Genomic DNA, 22,330 nt, shown 5'->3' on the forward strand with positions numbered 1-22,330 from the left:
GCCATCCCTTACCATCTTCTACTGTTCGTGATCTCTGCTCACCCAGAGCCAAGTTCTGTGGGGCCCTGTCTAGGTGCCTTGGCCAGGGGAGCTTCGGGCTGGGGGAGATGAGAACTAGGAAGAAAAGCTGAAGGCTGAGCCAAGACTCTGGGCCACAGGTGAGGTGTTGGGGAGTGGGCGTCAGACACTTCTTGGCCATCTGGAGGAGACGGCCGTGGGGCACCTAGGCCTTCGCCCTGTGTCCGGTGCCCGGGGAGCAGGGAAAGGGGTGTCAGTAGGTGATCCCCACAGCTCACCCCCAGTAACATTGTATAGGATGACCCCAATCCGCTGGAGTTTTCCCCAGAGTCCATGGGCTCTGATGATCCAGAGAGGGGAGGCGTCTCCCCAAGGATCCACCCCCCATCTCCACTCAGGGCAGAGCGTCCTGTCCCTCGGCTGCTGGGAGATGTGCTGGCTGCCGGCTGCCGTCGGAAGCCCTCTGGTCTCACTGTGGCTGGAGAACGGAGAACTGCGGCAGTCCTTCCCCTGGGGGTCACTCAGGGCCGTGGCTCCACACCCGAACTGACAAGGCCTTTTGGAGCCACACTTGCCTCGGTTCATATCTAGGCCCTGTCGCTTACCAGCTACTCAACCTCTCTGGGCCTCAGTTTCCTCATCTGTAAAACAGGGATAATAGTAGGTCCACCTCATGAGGCTGTAAAGATTGAATGAACCATGCCTGGCACACTGTCCGAGCTAAGTATGGCTGCTGTATCGTCGCCTGTCATGCCGCAGGGCACTGGCCCACGCCACGAGCTGTTTGGGATTGCGGAAAGTCCAGAGCTTCCGGGCGGTGCCCAGAGATCATCAGACAGGTGCCCTCACCCATTAGGAGGAGACTGCTTGAGAATGCACCTCCTGTGGCAGGGAAGCCGAGGCAGGGAGACAGCGAGAAACAAAGACAGAGAGTCAGAACCAGAGCCAGCACTCAGAGTGGCTGCCCCCCACCCCCGCCGCCACCCCAGCATGAAATCAGGGTGTGGGTAGGCCCTGGGGTGGGGTGTGTATGGACCCGTCTCACCAGCAGATCGAGTTGAGGCTGACCCGCATGGAAACCCAGGCCCTGGTAAGTGGGATGAGGAACAGTGGGAGCCTTTAAAACGGTTTCAGGGGACAGGGATTTGACAGTGGGGTTCCCAACACAGGCACATGGAGTCACTGCGAATTATCCTCCTTCTATCTGTTGGTGGGAGTGTGGGTGGGGGGAGGGGCAAGACAGAAAGGGGTTTCCACCACCCCACTCCTCGTGCCATCTGTGTCCGCACCCACAGGCAAGCGCCTTGGGAAAGGGCTTTGGTGCTGACTTTGGCTGAGAGGCTGGTCTCCACCCTGGAAAGGCCCGGGCCAGCGCCAGACATCCTCAGGGCTCTGGGCAGGGGAGGCGGGAAGCAGGACCACAGCCTCCCTGACAGCCGCTGGCCGGCCGTCAGAACACACAGGCCTCCTTCCACACGGGCCTCGGGAATCATTCTCCGAAGGTGCCGGACGGAGTGGCTCTCGCTGGAAAGCCCAGGCGAGGAGTGCGGGGCGCTGGTGGGGCGCAGAGCAGGACCAGACCTCGGCCTGGCCCAAGCCTGCCTTGCTGAGGGGTTTGGAGTCAGATCTTTTTACTCCTGTAAATTCAGCCTCCTCCTGTGTGAGCGAATCTCTGAGGGAATCTGGACACGGCCGTGGGGGCGAGGGGAGGCGGGGGCAGGAGTCAAGGTCAGAAGATCCCTGTAGGAAAGTGGTCAAGGCATGCCTTGGATGGTTTGTGAGTTTTTTCTGAAACTAAGTCAGAAAGGATTCCCTAACTCAGCCTTTACGTGTCCACCCCTGTCACCAGGCAAATGGTGGGGGTTACTGTCCTGGGCCTGGAAAGATTGAGGAGGAGACCCAGCCCTGTCCTCAGATCCTTCGTCACCCCCACAGGCCTGTCCCACTCACTACTGTACCCCCACTGTGGCAGCCCAGTGCATGGCACCCCACAATTGCTGAAAACACACCTCTTTCTCATCTCAGTTGCTTCTGATGCTATGTCTCTCTTGGAGAAAGCTAACCTATTTTCACAAGCCCTTGACAATGACTGTGGGTCCCAGTGGACGGTGAGCAAGGCCGCGTCCGTGTGCCTGTGGGACGTGGAGAGGAAGGTGCAGCTGGGCCAGGATGGCATCCGTTCGCCTCCAGGTGTTCTGAGGCTGGTCCTGGGAGCAGTGACATTTCCCACCTCAGCTATTGTCTCTTTTCTTTCCCGCCCTGTCATCACTTCCTGCCCCAAGTCACCCTCTGCGAGCGGAGCTCACCCAAAGCGGAAAAGAAATTCAGATGGAAACCAGACTCCGTCCCAGGTGCCTTGCCCTAAAGCTACTCAGGACGAGGACACGGTGTGCCAGGCAGACTGCAAGAGGGCAGCTCCAGTCTCTGCCTCACCTTCCCATCCCGAGTGGTGGCTCCGGCGGCACAGAAGGCAGCAGGGAGAAGGGATGTCAGCCACCTAAGAATGGAAACCACGCCCTTCAGGCCTCGGACGCCACAGGGCTGGAAGCCCGGCATGAAGGGATCGGGTTCCGGCCTGTCCAGTGGGGAAGGCTGCAGATGTCCAGAGCACCAGGCACTCACACCCACATGTGAGGACCAAAGCAAATGCCAACAAGATGGGAAAAGCCCTCTGCTTACCCACCATTTTACATTTACAGACGCAGAGTTTGTAGGATGGAACCTGGCACGGGCTAAGTCCCAGACGATTGTTTATTAAAAAAAGATAAAACCACCCTCCCTGAGAAAGCAGAGGGCAGAGGTTTTTGCTGTATTTTTTTTTTTTTCAGTTCCTCTGACTAATTAAAGCATTTGTTGATTTCCAGCCCATAGTTTCAATCAACTGAGGGGGATTTTCAAAGACTTTGGTATGCCATTGGCAAAACACCTACAAGTGAGGGAAGAACATTCCCGGGCTTGCAGGGACCTGCTGGACGGAGGCTGAGAGCTCCGCAGTCTCACCCCACGAGTGCCAATTGCCTGTGAAGCCTGAGGGGGGGGGCAAGGCTGCCCCCCATGGCCCCCTGCCAACCCCAGCCAGCTCCAGATGCACATTCCAGCTTGCATGGCCTCCGCTGACCAGGCCCCTTTCCCTGTGTGCAGAATGCTTATCTCCCCGCACAGGGTGGGGCACTGCAGTGAGAGGCTGGGCTATGTGTCCAGGGTCCCCACAGCTCAAGGACCGACACATGGCCAGAGTGGGCCTGCTAACTCTTGAACCTGTGCGGTGACCCACAATGTGTGCGAAGGCCTTGCACAGAAAAACTTGACCCCAGGGCCCACTTATTACTGTGACCCAGATAACGGCAGGAGGGTGCACCTCCAAAGCCCGCCTGAACTGTGGCAGGACTAATTCCAGATGTGGGGTCTGAAAGACCTGGACAGGCTGGTGGGGTTCCCAGCATCACAAGCAGCCTTGGCCAGACATGGTGCATGAGCGAGAGCTGGGGTATCCAGCTCCCTGGTCCACAGAGGGCCGGTCTCCTTCACGTCCCTGCCACCCTGAGAATCCTGCTGGGACCCAGAGCTGGGTGCGGGCAGAATTCCTGTGGGGTTTGTTGGAGGCCGAAGAATTCTTTCCTCGACTCCTCCCCGAGGTGAGGGCTTGGAGAAGAGCTGCTGGGGCTCGTGCTGCTACACCGCCAGTCCCCATCCTGCTGAGTCTGGCTCAAAGTTCAAACGAGGCTGCCAGCCATCGCCGGGGGCAGATGACTCATGCCTCGGCTATCGCTCCCACTTTTTGTGCTGAACACGCATGATCTGCAGAGATGAGGACACACAGCTTCCTTTCTCTCCTGGAGGGGATGTGGTGGCTGGGACAGGGCTGGGGCACGCTGGTGGGCTCAGGTGCAAATACTAGTGGTTTCAGGGCAGGACTGGGCGAAAAGAATGGAATGAAGTCCAAGGAATGAAGAATCATGAACTCTCCTCGGAGGGCTCCCAGGCTGAAGGGGACAAGAGACCTGCCCTCTGGACATGGACCAAGGGACAGAAGCAGGGGGTCAAGACTTTGGGACTCAGGATGGGGCTGGGGAGGACCTCACCCAAAGATCTAGGGAACGAGTAAAGGGAGAAGACAGACTGTCTGTCAGTTTAATTCAACAAGTGTTTGCTGAGCACCTCCAGTGTGCAAGGCTGGGCGGAGTGCGGATGAGCCAGGTGTGTTCCCTGGCCTTGGGAAGTACACGGTCCTGTGAGACCCGGAGGACAGGTGCAAACCATCTTCCAGTAAATCCGTGTGTTGTTGAGCGTTCTCTTCCACACCTCTTCTACTGAAGGCGCACAGATTGTGGGGACCCCTGGAGGGAGCCTGGGCTTCTATTGCAGATTTGCCTAATCCTTGCCCCTGGAACCCTGGACCATCTGCTCGCGGCCTGGTCTGGGAGGTGCGTCCTAGTCTCTGTCCCAGCACACCTGTGGGTAGGCCAGGGCAGTATTCCTCGGGCCCCTCTGCCAGGGAGGCCAGCAGGGCCGGCCACTTCAGACCACTCACAGCCTTGCATTCTTCGTTTTTTCTGTTTCTGGACCTTCCCTGTCTGTCTCTAAGTTTGGCTACCCCAGGGAGGAGCAGTACACTTGTCTTTTGCTGTTAGGAAACATGATGCCTGGTGAAGCTAAGTAACGTGTCCTGCCAAGTCTTGGCAGTTCCTCTGTGGGTACTCCTGGCAAGCTCCGTGTAATCCCTCTCTTTCTGCCGCAGTGAAACTTCAGGCTGGGGTGGGACTCCCTGCACCGCACTGTGGTGTGCAGGTGCCTGGCTCCCCAGGGAGCATCTCCATTGTCTACAGCTGTCCAGGTCTGGCATTGTGGGAGGGGTAGCCCTGCCTGCTGGGGGAGGGTTCCCACAAGGCTGGACAGAAGAGTGGCGCCTCCCCGCCCCAGTCAGGCACCCAAACACTCCCTGCCGCAGTCACTCTCCACGCACACCGTTGGTCCCTGGCATCTGCATCCGAGCTTGGCACACTCGAGCGGTTCTCAGACTGGCCAGAATGCATCCTGGGAGGAGGAGGAATGGAGAGAAGAAAATGTCCCAGTACCTGAGAGGGTGGAGCTCCCCTGAGGGCAGTGGGGACATACCCAGGACCTGTGTGGGGGGACATACCCCAATGGCAGTCTTCCAGTGTAGAGAGAGCAAGTGCCAGGAGCCCCAGACACCTGGTTCAAGATCGGATCTGTTCCATCAGGGGCTGACGGAGCTCCGACTATGTCGAAGGGATCTTAAGACTCACAAAAATTGCAAAATTGATGAACTCATTGAAATTCATCTCTGAGAGTCTCGGGAATTTTCCAGGCAAGGGGGCACCCAGACACATGGCCCCAAACCTGTACGCCTGGCTCTGGCCATCGAGCTGTCTGTCTAGGTTCACCTGGCCACTGCTCTCTCATCACAGCCGGTGGGGATCAATCACACCCCCAGCAGCTCCAGCTCCCTTTCCCACAGCCGAGGCTCCCTTGAGGCCAAGGACAGGCCCTGACTAGAGATACCAGAGCTCAGGCCGGGCCCTTACTCCTTCACTCTGAAGAATGTAGTCCCTCAACTCGGAGGCTTCAGAGCCACCCCCCCACCTCCAGCCCCAGCCCGGGGGTGCCCCCATGGCTCTTAATGACACAAGCACTGCCTGAGAGTCCTGCTTTTGTTTGGGGGAGGCAAAGAGGTGGTTCCACTCAGGTCTGAGCCAAAAAGAGGGGGTGTGGTTTTAGGACAGACATTTGCCGAATCCTAAGCAGACCCCTGCCCTCCACCTGGTACAAGCCCACTCAAACAAGCCTTGCAGAGGATCTTACAAGGGGCCTCCCTAAAACAGTCGGGGCAGATTGCTATGCCAGCTCCCTGGTCCCCTAACCTGCTCTGTCTAGTCTCGCTGGCAGGACCATCCGTAGACTTAGACTTCGGTTTTCCATTCCCCTGGCACCGAAGGAGAATTTGGGCCGGAGCCCAGAGAAAGCGCAGCAGTTCCCGCTGCTCGGAGCGGGCGGTTCTCCGTTATAACAGGCCGGCGGATTCTCAACATGTTCCTGATGAGATTAGAAGCTCCTGCAGGTATGTGTTTGCGCGGCCCTCAGCCTGTATCAACAGATACGCAATGACTCACGCCGGCCTGGTGGAATAACCAAGGGCTTGCTGGAACACAGCTGGGGGCTGGGGCGGGCAGAGCAGGCCCCGCAGCGCGACGTGACTGCCCGGCCGAGTCTCAGAACCTCTGTGAGGAATTGCAGGGACCCTGGGTTTGCTCAGCCCGGCAGGCAGGGTCCTGCCCAGGCCGCAGTGCAAGGGAAAAGATCAAATTTCACAGAAGATGCTGAGTGAGGAGGAGCTGTGGAGGGATAGGTCTGCCCCTGCAGAGTGGTTGAGACGAGGAACTGAGTGTGCCCCCACTTTCTCTGCTTCTGGAGCTTGGGGTGTGGAGAGACTTTCTGGCCCAAACCTTGCAGAAGAACCTTCCCCTGGGCTCAGGGATAACTATGCCTCCCCCAAGAAAGGCAATTCTGCAGTAAAGGATGGGTTGTTATCAGGCCAAAGTTGCCTTCCAAGTGCTGAAAATCCATGCAGTAACCTCCTGTCTAGAAGGTGAGCAAGGCAGATCACTGCAAGTGGGACTCACTGTGTCCCCCTCTTACGGACAGAGCATATCGTGCTGGGATGGTTGACAACATCCCTGGTCCTGTAAGCGTCCCTTGGGACATTGGCCAAATGCCCCTTTTCTTCCCGGCATCCTTCTTGGGCTGCTCACAGCCCCGGGCCCCCGGGGGAAGTGCGACTTGCTGCCAAGACATCAGTGCTGCAAGGCAAGGTTATTCCTAACCGAGCAGAGCCTGCCAGGAAGAAAGCGTTCGCACCCCCACCACAGTGCAGGTGTGCCAGTGAGCTCACAGCTGCCCCCCAGGCGTGCCCAGCCCACTTAATCATTTCACAGCTCGACAGCTGTCCCGCCCAGCCCTGTTCTAGAGGATAAAAGGGGGTTGCAGGTCCAGGTAACAGCCACCTTCTGCATCTTGCTGAGCTCTGTTCTCTCCAGCACCTCCCAACCCCTAGAGATCAACCACCTTGCTCCGCAGGAACAAGCCACCATGTCTCGCCAGTCGAGTGTGTCTTTCCGGAGCGGGGGTAGCCGCAGTTTCAGCGCTGCCTCTGCCATCACCCCATCTGTCTCCCGCACCAGTTTTACCTCTATGTCCCGATCCGGGGGCGGTGGCGGTGGAGGCTTTGGCAGGATCAGCCTTGGAGGTGCTGGTGGAGGAGGAGGCTACGGCAGCCGGAGCCTCTACAACCTGGGGGGCTCCAAGAGGATCTCCATCAGCACGAGCGGCGGTGGCTTTAGAAACCGATTTGGTGCCGGAGGTGGCTTTGGCTTTGGAGGTGGAGCTGGGAGCGGATTTGGTTTAGGCGGTGGAGCTGGTGGTGGCTATGGGTTTGGTGGAGGCGCTGCCTTAGGGCTCGGTGGAGGCGCTGGCTTTGGAGGTGGCTTTGGTGGCGCTGGCTTCCCTGTTTGTCCCCCTGGAGGCATCCAAGAGGTCACCATCAACCAGAGTCTTCTGACTCCCCTCAACCTACAAATCGACCCCACCATCCAGCGAGTGCGGACTGAGGAGCGGGAGCAGATCAAAACCCTCAACAATAAGTTCGCCTCCTTCATCGACAAGGTGAGCCGGGATCCTTTGGCAAAAACCACTACGAGTGTAGAACAAATATCAAAGAAAGTAGGAGGAGGAATATCTTCTGACTTTGTGCAAATACCTTCGTAGTTTGCAGTTAATGTGTTTCTATTTGTTTCTGTCCCAGACTTGTGGCCCATTCTCCTAATCAGACCGGCAGCTTGAAAGACAGGGTCTTAGTTCTTCCCATTGAGAGTTCACCCCATAAGGGCTCCTTGATTACTGTCGGGCAAAGAGATGAATTCTGTGCTTTGTGTGAGGGCTGATTGTGCAGAAAGGTAGACGAGTATTTGGCGGCAGCCTGTGTGCCTGCGCAGCCACCACCCCACGGGGCCACAAGCCGCCCGGCGTGCCAGAGCTACCTGTGCCCTGCATGATCGCCCTGTCCCCCCAGAAGAGTGAGGCTTGGTGCTGCACCCTGGACCCCTCCCAGGGCCCAGGGCCAGGCATGCCCGTGGGAAAGGTTTATGAGGACAGCGTGAGAAGGGAGAAAAGCTGGTGATGATCATTGAAGCATGAAATCCAGGTTTCTCCATCTTCAAACTCTGTCCCTTCCAGGTGCGCTTCCTGGAGCAGCAGAACAAGGTCCTGGACACCAAGTGGACCCTGCTGCAGGAGCAGGGCACCAAGACCGTGAGGCAGAACCTGGAGCCTCTGTTCGAGCAGTACATCAACAACCTCAGGAGACAGCTGGACGGTGTGCTGGGGGAGAGAGGCCGCCTGGACTCGGAGCTGAGGAACATGCAGGACCTGGTGGAGGACTTCAAGAACAAGTGAGAGCGGGTGGAGTGGAGACAGGGCGGGTGGTGCCTTCCTGGCACCAATGTACTTTATAGCCTTCCCAAAGGCTAGACACCTGTGCCTGCCATGAACACCTGGAGTACTAACATGAAATCCAGGTCCATGTCCAGAAAGTCCTAGCCCCAAGCTGTGCCAGGCACTTAGCCACCGGCCAGAGCAATCAGCTTGACACCCTGGTACCAGTTGGGGAAATAGCAAGCGGTGCAATTCCTGCTCTTTGGGGCTTTCCTCCCAGTACACCCAGAGTACACAGCATGGGCTTTTTGATGGGCCCCCTCCACAGCGAGAATGGATGACATACAGCTTGGGAGCTCAAATACTTGTGAACCAGCAGCAGGGCCACTAGGTTTTTGTTTTTTAAAGACTGTGAAAGCCGAAAAAAAAAAAAGCATTAGAGAAATTGACTAGATGTGGAGTTGGGAAGAAACAGCACAGGTTTCTATACGTATATTCTTCAAGCAATTAAATTACAGCAGTAATAGAATGATGATCTGGCAGGCAGTTACAAAGAAAACAGTATCTGAGGAGTAGGGACTTGCCCAGGGGTTCACATGACCAGTACCCACCCCCACCCCGCCTTCATGATGTGAAGAGAAGCCCCTTCCCAGTGGGAAAACAAGCTCACAGGTGCCTTCATGCAATAAAGACCCCAGGCAAATACCTTCGTAGTTTGCAGTTAATTCCTGCCCTTTGGGGCTTTACCTGTCCCTCATCTTCTGACAAGCCCTTCCCATCCCTTTTATCCCCAGGTATGAAGATGAAATCAACAAGCGCACCACTGCTGAGAATGAGTTTGTGATGCTGAAAAAGGTACATGGGAGAAGAGAACCTGTTGCCTGTGGTTATGTTCTCTTAGGGTGTCGTTCATTTAAGTCAGGGTGGAGACCCAGGTGCAGTGCCAACCATCCCTGTATCTCCAGGATGTGGACGCCGCCTACATGAGCAAAGTGGAGCTGGAGGCCAAGGTCGATGCACTCATGGATGAGATCAACTTCTTGAAGATGTTCTTCGAGGCGGTAAGAAATGCCCCCTATCAGGTCCCAGGGAGATGGTCACCGGGACACCAGCAGGGTTTGGGGTATCCAGGATTAAGTGACTTCCAGGGGCTCCTAAGCCATGGACACATCCTTGTCTTTCCTATTCCTTTAGGATACTCTCACTGTTACTTGTAAAACCAATCCTTAAAAAAACCAAAGTCAAATTTAAAGCAAATTCTTCAACAATCATTTTGCTGAGTGAGGTTTAGCGTTGGTACAGGCAGTTACACCCTCCTGAACCTCCGCTCCATTTTGTGCCCGTGGGGCAGACCAGTCAACTAGATTCTTTTGAAATAAGTTATGGCCCCAGAAGAGTCACATCTGTGAGGCTGCATAGCAGGTGTTTTTTGGAAGTTCGAAGTTGTAAAAGTTTTGTTTCTTATTCTTTTTTTTTTTTTTCAATCCTCACCCGAGGACATTTTTTCATTTATCTTCAGATAAAGTGGGAGGGAGAGAGAGAAACATGTGTCCTGCATGAGAGGGATACATGGACTGGTTGCCTCCCGCATGACTGCAAACGGGTCCGGGGACAAACCGCAACCAAGGGACATGCCCTTGGCCAGAACTGAACCCACGACTCATTGATCTGCAGGCCAGTGCTCTAACCACTGAGCCAAACTGACCAGGGCCAGAGTTGTTAAAGTTTTTAAAAATAAATGTAATAACGGTTTGAGTTATTTATTAACATAACTAAATATTTGATGTAGGTGGTTATCATTTTTTTCTCAACTTGACACCACAGTAAGTGGAATATTTGAGTGGACCTGACATAAAATTGCACAGATCAGGTGCCTGACTTCGAGTCTCCCACAGGAGCTGTCCCAGATGCACACCCACATCTCCGACACGTCCGTGGTGCTGTCCATGGACAACAACCGCTCCCTGGACCTGGACAGCATCATCGCCGAGGTCAAGGCCCAGTACGAGGACATCGCCAACCGCAGCCGGACAGAAGCCGAGTCCTGGTACCAGACCAAGGTGGGTGCTGTGGCGAATGTGTCCTGAGTGAGGGAAGGGACACGTGTCTAGGATTCCAGGCCATGACAGAATGCTAAGGAGGGGGCTCCTGAAACCTGATGAAACCCCTTGAGTTATGAGAACAGTCATGCATGCCTTTGCCACATAAATTCAAGAACCACAAGGGGAATCTCATCAGTGTGTCCAGAAGAGCAAAAGCACTAAAGAGGAAATTATCTAAGACCAGGTCCACCATGAGACAGTCGAAACCTGTCCCAGGCCTCAGATAACTACACCGCTTGCCACCTCTTGGTAGCTCCTGACTATGAACATTGGGAAAGTGTTTCCGTCCTCATATAAATGGATCCTTTTCTCTCTTCTGGTGGCCCCAGTACGAGGAGCTGCAGCAGACAGCGGGCAGGCACGGTGACGACCTCCGCAGCACCAAGCACGAGATCTCCGAGATGAACCGGATGATCCAGAGGCTGAGAGCCGAGATCGATAACGTCAAGAAGCAGGTGAGGAGAGGTTAAAAGAAGGCAAGGAGGGTCCTGAGCTCTTAAAGAGAGACCTAGTTTGTGTGCTTTACACTTTCTAAACAGTCACACACACACTGGAACTGGAACAAGGACCAGCGTTTCAATATCCCCTCATCCACAATGCCCAGGAAGCACGTACTGGCTTCTCTCTGGAAACTCAGGACAAAATACCACAGACCCAGTTCACTGCTGAAGTTCCTCACTTCTCCCCTTTCCCCCTGCAGTGCGCCAACCTGCAGAACGCCATTGCTGAAGCTGAGCAGCGTGGCGAGCTGGCCCTCAAGGACGCCAGGAACAAGCTGGCTGAGCTGGAGGACGCCCTGCAGAAGGCCAAGCAGGACATGGCCCGGCTGCTGCGTGACTACCAGGAGCTGATGAACACCAAGCTGGCCCTGGACGTGGAGATCGCCACCTACCGCAAGCTGCTGGAGGGCGAGGAGTGCAGGTGGGTGACCTAAGGCTGGCTTCCCAAGCCCAGGACGGCCTTACATTTGATGAGTGGAGCTTCTTCTCCACTACAGGGGGTGACACACACACAAGTGAGCACTATTTTGTGCATGATAATTATCTACCACCAATCTGGATTCAGTCTGCCACCTGGGCATACAGCTGACCTACACAACACTGTCCCAATTCACTTTTCCAACCCTTTCCCACCGCCAGTATTTTCAGATGCTGCCTCTTCTTCAAACAACGAAGCAACTCAACAAATGTCTTCCCCATTCTTCAAGTACCTCTTCCTTCAGGAAGCCTTTCATGATTCCTCCAGCTGAGTTAAATTTACCTGCCTTTGGATTCTCAAACTACTCTGTTTTCTTCAATCTTCTGACACTGCGCACTGCCTACTTTCTGTTCGAAGTATTTCTGTCCATGCCAAGTCCTCTCACAGAATGTAAGCACCTACAAGGCAAAAACCGCTTCTTACATGTTCATGGTACCCACAGTCTCTTAATCATGCTTTCCGTATGATGGGCAGAGGAGAATGTGAATTACAATCTTCCTTTAATAACCTGTTTCTAGGACAGGTCCTCGTCTTTGGGAAGTCCCTCCAAAGAGCTTTTTCTTTAATTTAAGCAGGTTTTTGTTTGTTTATGTATATTCAGGCTCCTTGTTTATAGATCAAATTTTAAACATGCTTATAGGTATTGTCTTTGGGGGAATTTTTAACTCTTATTTTAATTTTCCCCCTTTCAGACTGAGTGGAGAAGGAGTTGGACAAGTCAACATCTGTAAGTAACTTTAAACTGACATTAACAATGATGATAATATATGTTATTTGCTGCCAACTCAGAATCCTGCTATTTCTAGATTCCAGACATTCCCATCCCAATACATGGTTATTTCATACACTTAGTGGAGGGGAAAGGACACACTGAGACATGAAGCAATGTGGCTCATGTCTTACCTCTTAAGGGGTAGGCCCTGTATCTTACACATCTTGTACCCTGCCCCCCTGCCCTGCTAAGTTCCCCTGGGAACTTAGCACCATCCCTTTCTGTAAGGGGCCTTAACTAAATGACTTAGTTGTCTGGGCCTCATTTGCTACTCTGTGAAAGGGGCCAGGTCCAGCGGCCACACTAGCAGGATCAAATCACTTGGATGTGTAGGATCAATCTGACAGACTGGTCTCAGCAAGCTCTCTCTCCTTTCTCTGCAGCTGTCGTCACAAGCAATGTCTCCTCTGCCTACGGAGGTGGCGGTGGCTATGGCCTTGGTGGAGGCCTTGGCGGAGGCCTTGGTGGAGGCCTTGGTGGAGGCCTTGGTGGAGGCCTTGGCGGAGGTCTTGGCGGAGGTAGTGGCGGTGGCTACTACTCCCAAATGGCGGCCTCTACCGGCCTAGGTAGTGGGCTCAGTGCGGGGGGCTCTAGCTTCAGTTCAAGCAGTGGCCGAAACCTGTCTTTGGGCTTAGGCAGCGGCAGTGGAGGGGGCAGCGGCTCCAGCGTCAAATTTGTGTCCACCACCTCCTCCACCCGGAAGAGCTTCAAGAACTAAGCCTGCTGCAAGACACTGCTTCCCTAGGGCAGCAACCGGCCCCTGGTGACCACTCTTCTAAGTGGTGGCCAAGCCAAGTTTTCTCTTTTACTGGCGTGTAGTCTAGACCAAGCCTATTGCAGAACCACAGTCTTTGGTTCCCGAAAGGGCCCAATCCCCAGTCTCTAGTTTCCTATGCCTCGATCCGATGTTCTACTTCAAATCAACCTTTCAGTCTCTACAGCATGGTCCTTGATAAGAGAAAAATCCAAAGTTTTCCAGTAGCTAAACCATCAAAACAGAGTCCCCACCCCAATCCAAAATTGTGTTCTGGTTCTGACTACCTCCAGGGTGTGTTCAATAAAATGCTTTTATAATATAAGCTGCTGTGCAGAATTATTTTTTCAAGGTCTACAATCAACCTAGAGACTTCGTGAGGGTCAATCTGTCCAGATATGATTGGTTTCTTTGATGATTCACAGGGAGAATGCAATGACCTTGGAGAGAGAGTGGCCATCCTGAGTGGTTCAGAGACTCCAGGAGGCATGAGAGGAGGTTGCTAAAGCTTCTGGAATGAAGGGATCTCTGGAGGGCATGAATGGGAGTGTCCATTGCATTGCAATTTGGGAAGATTGTAGAGCCTTTTATTGGAGGGGATCCCCATTCAAAGTGGGCCAATTGGCAAGTAACAGCATAAATCGGCTTAAGTAAAATTTATATAAGGGATATATTGTCTTCAGAACCCAAAAAAGTCTAACAGATATTGGGCCTGTTCTAATATTGTGGGTGCTGAAAAGATCAATAGCTGTTTCTTAACAGTGTCAGGGATGGAGTGGTCCTCAGATTACCAAATAATTTCAGGAATTAAACTGAGGTGACTGGAACCTACAATATGTGTGGGACAATGGCCCATCCTCTTTTGGGGAGCTTCTTTGTGAATATGTCTGTCCTGAGTGTGCTCAGTGAATCCCTTTGGAGGATAACTCCTCAATGTTATATTATCACTGTGCTCCTAACGTCAGATGTTTTTAAGATCTTGCCTTTGTGCAATGGCAGGGTTGTTGAGGTCCTCCAGGAGTGTCTGGGCAAAGATTTATTGTGCCCCTTCAAAGGTAAAAGCAAACTCTGACTGACAGGCTGTTGAAACGGCCACAGAACAGAACATTATTAACCAAATTCATGAAAGCAAAATATTTACCAGTTGCTGATGGGATAGAGTCAGCAACTTCAATAATATTGGGCAGGGGAACTTAATGGGTAAGCCCATGGCATTAGGGTTGTGATAGTCCACTGTGAGTCACCTTTATTCTTTCTAAATTTAAAAATAGGTCAAAATGAGTTGTTGAATGGAGCCACAGTGGGCATATCACTCTTTCTCTCAATATATCCTCTATAATGGGTTCACTCTTTGAAGGCTCTGTTTGAATTTACATTTGGTATATTAACTGTTTTAACTAAGGTAAGGTCCCATTTTGTCAAGCCAATTTGTATCAAAGACTTAATTTAATTTTAATTTGTTTCACATTGGGTCACAGAGTCCATGGTCACTGCAAAATATTTTAGGGGGCAATTGATAGTATGATCATGTGAAATTTAGGTAAAGTCAATAGTTCTAACAATTAAGGTGAGGCATACTTGTTTGTTCTCTATTTTGTGTTCAGTAACTTCCCCAAGATTACAGGGTAACTTGCTTAAATTTAGTGAGATCCCTAGGCTTAAGTATAATTTGAGCTTCAGTATGGATTAAGGTCATGAAGATTTTTTGTTTGGTGAATTTCATCAGATGTTAAAGTTAATCCAGAACCTATATGATAGAGGCACAAAGCCAATTCTCCTCTCTCTCTTTCTCTTTCTAAACAAATCTTTTGATATATAAAGTCTTGTAATAAATTTTGGATTTCCAATTACATGACATTGTGTTTCAGTTTTTTGTGTCCTCCTATTTTTTCTTTCTTCCCTTCTCCCTCCCTCCCTTCCTCCCTTCCTCCCTTCCTTCCTTCCTCCCTTCCTCCCTTCCTCCCTTCCTCCCTTCCTCCCTTCCTCCCTTCCTCCCTTCCTTCCTTCCTTCCTTCCTTCCTTCCTTCCTTCCTTCCTTCCTTCCTTCCTTCCTTCCTCCTTCATTCGTTCCTTCCTTCCTCCTTCTTTCCCTCCCTTCCTCACCCCAACCCACTCTTTTTTTTTTTAATCTCTGCCCTGCTTATATCTATAAATTTTTTCCTCCAAAGAACATCAAACCAGTATCAGCAGAGTTTGGGGTCTCCCCATGGAAATAGTTGAATTAACATCTAAGTTGTGCCACACAGGTGCCATATGTGTGTTCTCCTATAGCCTTGAGGATGAGGATTCTTTTCCAGCAGAGGCATAGGCAGCGACAGCAGCAGCAGCAGCAGCAGCAAAGGCATTTTGCAGAATCCTAGTAAACCATCTGCCTTTAAGGGTGTGGCCTCAGCATGCCACAGTAACTGCTTGTTCTCCACATGAGCGATCACCTGATAGGACCATATATTGCACAGGTTATCAGTCTTTCCCAATGAGCACTTCACAGAATGGAGGTGGCACACACCAATGTTCACAAGGTAAGATTATTCCCTTGAGCTTAGTGTCAGTCATTATTTAGAGAGGACTTGAGATACACAATTCAATGTGAGACAGACACATTGATTGGTTGGGGCTGAGATACATGACTCAACTCATACTCCTTACTCTAAATGACAATTACTGAAACTTCTGATTAGGTCTGTTAAGTCCGTAACAGAGGCCTCAGTAAATGTGGCATAAAGCAGAACAGCTCAAGGTACAAGGTTGACAGCAAACAGCAACACCTCTCAAGTAACCTGCTAGCCAGAAAGCAGCAGCTCAGCGTGCATGCTCGCAAGCAGACAGCAGAGCCAGGTTGCAAGCCAAAGCAAGAAAAGGAAGACCCCAGTGGTAGCAATCATCATCTAGACAGCCGACACACCAGTTATTGTGACAACTCTGCAAGGGCAGGATGAATCTCCATTCAAAATTTGGTACAGTTTTTGAAACTGATGATGCCACCAACACCAAGATGGTATAAAAAGGTATATTACTTTCATAATAAAGTTTTCTAAAGAGAACAAGACAGGCTTCCCATGCTGGTCCAAATATAGCTTGAAAGAGCTATATAGAAAGGTGACCAGAGTGGAATTTTTGTGTGTTTGGGGTGGGGGCAGGCTGAGGATTCCCACACATGGTTTGAAGTTCTCACCGGTCACAAAGAAGGGATTGCCCAGGCTTTCTTATTAGTTTTCTCAGATGTGGGTAGAAGAAGAAGGAGGAGGAGTAGAGCTTAGAAGCCTTCAAATGTCAAACATGATTACAATAAGGCTGGTTTAACATTAAAAAAAAACCATATAATACCCAACTTTAACAGAATAAAAGAAAATAAATAAAATGGTCACCTCTCCCACAAAACCAGATAGTATGTATTATATTTAATAGTGAATAATCAAAAGTTTCTCACTGACACCAGGAAAGAAGCAAAGATAACTATAATCACCACAATTATTTAGCATTATACTGGAGATTACAGCCAGTGCAATAAAACAAGACAAAGAAATAATAAACATCTTAAAAATTAGAAAGACATAAAGTAAATTAGATTTACTCACATGACATAATTATGATGTAGAATATTAAATGTTCTGCAAACTATTAAATTAATAAGTGAATTTATCAAGGTCACTAGAAAATCAATACAAAAATCAATTGTATGTCTGCATACTAGTAAGAATCAATTAGGAAATATAATTTAAGGTACCATTTCCAGTAGCATCAAAACTATGTGATATCTGTCAGGCCAGACTGGCTCAGTTGGTTGAGCGTTATCCTGTGCACTGAAAGGTTGCCAGTTCATTCCCTGTCAGGGTACATATCTGGGTTGTGGGTTTGGTCCCTGGTCAGGGTGCATACAGAGGCAATCATTCAATGTTTCTCTCTCTCTCCTTCCCCTTCCTCTCTCTCTACAATCAGTAAAAATATGTTAAAAAAAATACCTGATATCTAGGAATAAATGTAGCCTAAGCCATAAAAGACTTATATATAGAGAACTACAAAAGCTTATTGAAAATGACTAAAGAAACCTAAAAAAATAATACGGAGGTATATGCCATCTTTGTGAATTGGAAAGCTTAATTTGTAAACATGTCAGCTTGCTTCGATTGAACTATGGACTCAAAGCAATTTCAATCAAATTTCAGCTGGTATTTTATAAAAATTGATACACCTATTCTAAAATTATATGGAAATAAAAAGATCTAAAATAGTCAAAACAATTTTGAAAAAGAAAAAAGTTCTTACAGCTCCAGGTATTGAGTTTTTATCAAGAATAGTAAAGAAAGGCTGGCGTTGAGGAAATGACTGAAAAATGGGCCAATGGAACAATATATAGAATCTATAGACTCATTAGATTCACAACAATGTGCCATTGCAATGCAACAGGGAGAGGATAACTTTGCATGACAATGATGCCACATGGGGGAAAAAATGTAGTCATGAGTCCTAAGTCACACCATTCACACAAAAAAATCAATTTCAGCTGTATTATAGTCCTGTGTGTAAAAGGTAAAACAATAATGTATTGGAAGAAAATAGAATATACTATGATGACCTGAGGGGAGCCAAAATTTATTACACATTATAAAAAATTGCTTACCGTAAATAAATATAAACTTCTCATAACAACATGAAGAGAGGATAATAGCAAGCCCAACCAAGGAAAAGAGATTTACAGTACAATATATTTCTCAAAGAAATTGCACCCAGAAGGTCCAAGGATCTACAAAACTCTGTCCACAACAAAATTCTTTTCGAGTGTACATGGGACATTCACAAAGATAAACTATATGTTAAACCTATTTCAAATAATGAAAATTACATAGACTATAATCTATAATCATGGTGTATTAAATTTGATATAAAAAACAATAAAATATGTTAAAAAATCCCAATTATTTTAGAACGCAACTTAATAACCTAGGGCAAAGGATCATGAATTATTAAATGATCAACATATTATTATAACTAAGTAGTTATTGCTGTTCTTTTTTTTTTTTTCATTTTACTATCTTTTTTATTTTATTTAAGTGAGTAATTGTGGTCTTTATTTATTCAATACATGTTTTTTTAAAATGTTTTATTGTCCATTTTATTTTATTTTATTTTATTTTATTTTTTTATTAATCAATTAATTTATTTTTGTTACAGATGTTTCTTCTTTTCCCCCACTGATTCTCCCCTCTGGCCCTCCCCACCCTGTCCCCAGCTTTGTTGTTCATGTCCATTGTTCATGCATACATGCATATAAGTTATGTGGTTTATCTCTCCCCCACCACCCCCTCTTCGGGGATTGTCAGTCTGTACCCCACTTCCACATCTCTGGGACTATCTCATTCCTCAGACTGTTGTGATTATTATATTCAACAAATAAGTGAGATCATTTGATACTTTTCTTTCTCCGTTTGGCTTGTTGCACTTAGGATAATACTTTCCAGATCCCTCCATGTTGTCTCAAAGGATGAGAGATCTTTCTTTCTTACAGCTGCATAGTACTCCATTGTGTATAAGTACCACCGCTTTTTTATCCATTCGTCTACTGATGGACATTTGGGCTGTTTCCAGATCTTAGCTATTGTAAATAGTGCTGCTACAAACATGGGAGTACATATATTCTTTCTGATTGGTGTTTCAGGCTTGTTAGGGTACATTCCTAGAAGTGGGATCACTGGGTCAAATGGAAGTTTAATTATTAATTTTTTGAGGTAACACCATAGTGTTTTCCATAGTGGCTGCACAAGTCTGCATTCCCACCAGGAGTGTACTAGAGTCCCCTTTTCTCCACACCCTCACCAATACTTGTTGTTTGATGATTTGTTGATGGCGGCCATTCTGACAGGTGTGAGGTGATGATACCTTATTGTTGTTTTAATTTGCATCTCTCTGATGATTAGTGATGTTGAACATTTCTTCATATATCTCTTAGCCATTTGTATGTCCTATTTAGTTCCTCTACCCATTTTTTAATTGGGTTCTTTGTCTTCCTTTTGTTGAGTTGTATGAGCATTCTATATATATTGGAAATTAATCCCTTAGCTGATATATCATTGGCAATTATGTTCTCCCATACAGTGGGTAGCCTTTCCATTTTGATGATTGTATGTATCGTTTGCTGTGCAGAAGCTTTTGAGTTTGATGTAGTCCCATGTGTCCATTTTCTCCTTTGTTTCTGTTGCCTTAGGTGATGTATCAGTGAAAATTCTGCTGCGTATGATGTCTGAAATTTTGTTGCCTACAGTTTCTTCTAGGATTTTTATGGATTCATAAGTCACATTTAAGTCTTTTATCCATTTTGAGTTTATTCTTGTGTAGGGTGTAAGTTGATGGTCTAGTTTCATTTTTTTTTGCATGAAGCTGTACAATTTTCCCAACACCATTTATTAAAGAGGCTGTCTTTACTCCATTATATGCTCTTGCCACCTTTGTCAAATATTAATTGAGCATATTGCCTTGGGTCCATTTCTGGATTCTCTGTTCTACTCCACTGGTCTATATGCCTGTTCTTATGCCAGTACCAGGCTGTTTTGATTACAGTGGCTTTGTAGTATAACCTGAAATCTGGTAATGTGATCCCTCCAACTTTGTTCTTCTTTTTCAAGATTGCTGTGGCTTTTCGAGGTCTTTTTTGATTCTACATAAACTTTTGAAGTATTTTTTCTAGTTCTGTGAAATATGTCGTTGGTATTTTGGTGGGGATTGCATTAAATCTATAGATTGCTTTGAGTAATATGGACATTTTAATGATGTTAATTCTTCCAATCCATGAACAAGGTATGTGCTTTCACTTTTTTTATATCTCCCTCTATTTCTTTTTTCAATGACCTGTAGTTTTCTGCTAATAGATCCTTTATTTCTTTGGTTAAGTTTATTCCTAGGTGTCTTAATTTTTTTTTGCTGTAATGGTAAATGGGATTGTTTTTCTAGTTTCTCTTTCTGGGAGTTCATCATTGGCATATAAGAATGTCGTCAATTTCTTGATGTTAATTTTGTATCCTGCTACTTTGCCAAATTCATTTATTAAGTCTAGTAAATTTTTGATGGAGTCTTTGGGGTTTTCTATGTATAGTATCATGTCATCTGCGAATAATGACAGTTTCACTTCCTCCTTTCCCATTTGTATCCCTTTTAGTTTTTTCTTCCTGTCTGATTGCTGTGGCTATAACTTCCAGCACTATGTTAAATAAGAGTGGCGAAAGTGGGCATCCTTGTCTTGTTCTTGTTCTTAAGGGAAATGCTTTCTTTTTTGCCCATTGAGTATGATGTTGGCTGTACGTCCTTCATATGTGGCCTTTATTATTTCGAGATATGATCTCTCTATTCCCATATTGCTGAGCATTTTTATTAGAAATAGGTGCTGGATTTTGTCGAAAGCTTTTTCAGCATCTATTGATATGATCATATGATTTTTATCGGTTATTGCTGTTCTTGTGGAAGTTTTCTTTTCTTTTATTCTTTTGCATACAGAATAAAAACTGGTATGAAATACCCGATTAGCCAGATTCTAGAATGAGCTTGTATAACCATGGCCTAAAAGATAGTCGATTTCTGTTTAAAAGTCAAGATATAACTCTGCCGGTGATAGCTGGGAAGATTTGCATGAACCTCCAACATTTATTTGTGCTTTTCAAAACTTGCATACATGTTTACACTGAAAGTGGTTTTTGGATATCCAATCACAAAAGGACGATGTTCCCAGTTGAAACCACCTCTATAATAATCTGAGTGTTATTTGTTACTACTCATACATTTGGTAACCGAAGTGATATCGAACAATTCCTAGAAATACACTATCTGCCAAAATTCATGTAAGAGGAAATACACAATTTCAATAAGCCTATATCTATTAAGAAATTTAATAAAGAAATAATAACCTTCCAAAACAGAAAGCAACAGGCCCATATAGGTTCACTGGTGAAGTCTATGTAACATTAAAGGAAGAAATTGTACCAATTCTCTACAATTTCTTTCAGAAGACAGAAACAAAGAGAATATTTTGTATTAGACTAGCATTATCTTAACACCAAAATCAGACAAATATATTACAAGAAAACTATAGACCAATATCTCTCATGAACATAGATGCAAAAATCCTCAACAAAATATTAGTAAACTGAATCTAACAATGTATAAAAAGAATTATACACCATGACCAAGTGGGGTTTGTTACAAGTATGTAAAGCTGAATCAATATACAAAAATCAATTAAAATAATTAATCACATCAATAGACTATGAAAGAAAAATCATATGTTGATATAATAGGTGTAGAAAAAGCGTTTGACAAACCTAACACCCTTTCAGAGGAGACTGTTCGAGGCACGCTTGCGATCTAGGATAATCACGCTCTAAGAATAAGATGACTCTGAGATGAATTGCTAGAGTAGAAATTACTCAAAATCATCCTAAATTTGGGGGAATCATGCAGTACATTCACAATTAAACAGATATTCCTCCTTTACTGAAATGTAGGGATTTTCACCAGAAGGCAAATGTAGTGATGTATCATTTCATAGGGCTGCACCTCATTCAATCACTTATATTATTTAAGTCAGGTACTTGTGTATCTCCTTAGAGAACTGTTGGAATATTTTGTACCCAACTACACTATTTTTAATGACATAGTATAGTGAGGTGGACCTTCAGTGATGGGAAGGTAGAAACCAGAAGGTCAAGGAGGAGATAGGAGTGAGAAGGGAGTCAGGGACTTGAGGGAGGTGGTGGAGAGAAAAAGACACCAGTCCACTGGTGATTCTTCTTGGAGATTTTATTGGCCCCTCTGGAGCCCTGGCTTGGCTCTCTTCACCCCCTGTTCTCATCCAAGACCTGAACTACAGACAGAAGGAGAATCTGGCCCTTCATTACCTCATCCATGCCCTTTGGCCCTGCTCATCCCAGGCGTGATCTACACTAGTCCTGCTGTTCAGCTCTCTGTCTTCCCACCCTCGCATCTTCTCTAAAGCACTTCTTGTCACCGCCAGCAGCTCTTGGCTCTGAGTGTCTAAATGCCTCTCTCGTGATTTACACATTGCTCTTCCTCCTCCAACTGGTTTCCCTTCGTTGGTTAGGAAAGCCAAGTGTTGTCCCCTTTATACGAATGCGTCCTTCAGTCCCCAGTCCAATTATGCACTTACTAGTCACTTAAACATTCAAGTGTACCTACCTTCCCAATATCATTATGGAAATAAACAACTTTCAAAAATTATTACTCAAGAATTAGGTTTTATAGGAATATGTTCCAAAA

General features: G+C 47.6%; 1 protein-coding gene across 1 annotated transcript; it reads left to right on the forward strand.

Moving 5' to 3' along the window:
* Window positions 1–7,040: 7,040 nt before the first annotated feature.
* KRT5 (keratin 5) lies at window positions 7,041–13,378 on the forward strand. Its single transcript, XM_036251085.1, has 9 exons — window positions 7,041–7,698; window positions 8,269–8,483; window positions 9,261–9,321; window positions 9,432–9,527; window positions 10,362–10,526; window positions 10,898–11,023; window positions 11,269–11,489; window positions 12,239–12,273; window positions 12,702–13,378. The coding sequence occupies exons 1-9, from the start codon at window positions 7,126–7,128 to the stop codon at window positions 13,034–13,036; spliced, it is 1,827 nt and encodes a 608-aa protein (XP_036106978.1). The 5' UTR covers window positions 7,041–7,125; the 3' UTR covers window positions 13,037–13,378.
* The last annotated feature ends 8,952 nt before the right edge of the window (window positions 13,379–22,330 follow it).

The sequence above is a fragment of the Molossus molossus genome, unplaced genomic scaffold (genome assembly GCF_014108415.1).
Source record: "Molossus molossus isolate mMolMol1 unplaced genomic scaffold, mMolMol1.p scaffold_m16_p_10, whole genome shotgun sequence".
Taxonomy (NCBI): domain Eukaryota; kingdom Metazoa; phylum Chordata; class Mammalia; order Chiroptera; family Molossidae; genus Molossus; species Molossus molossus.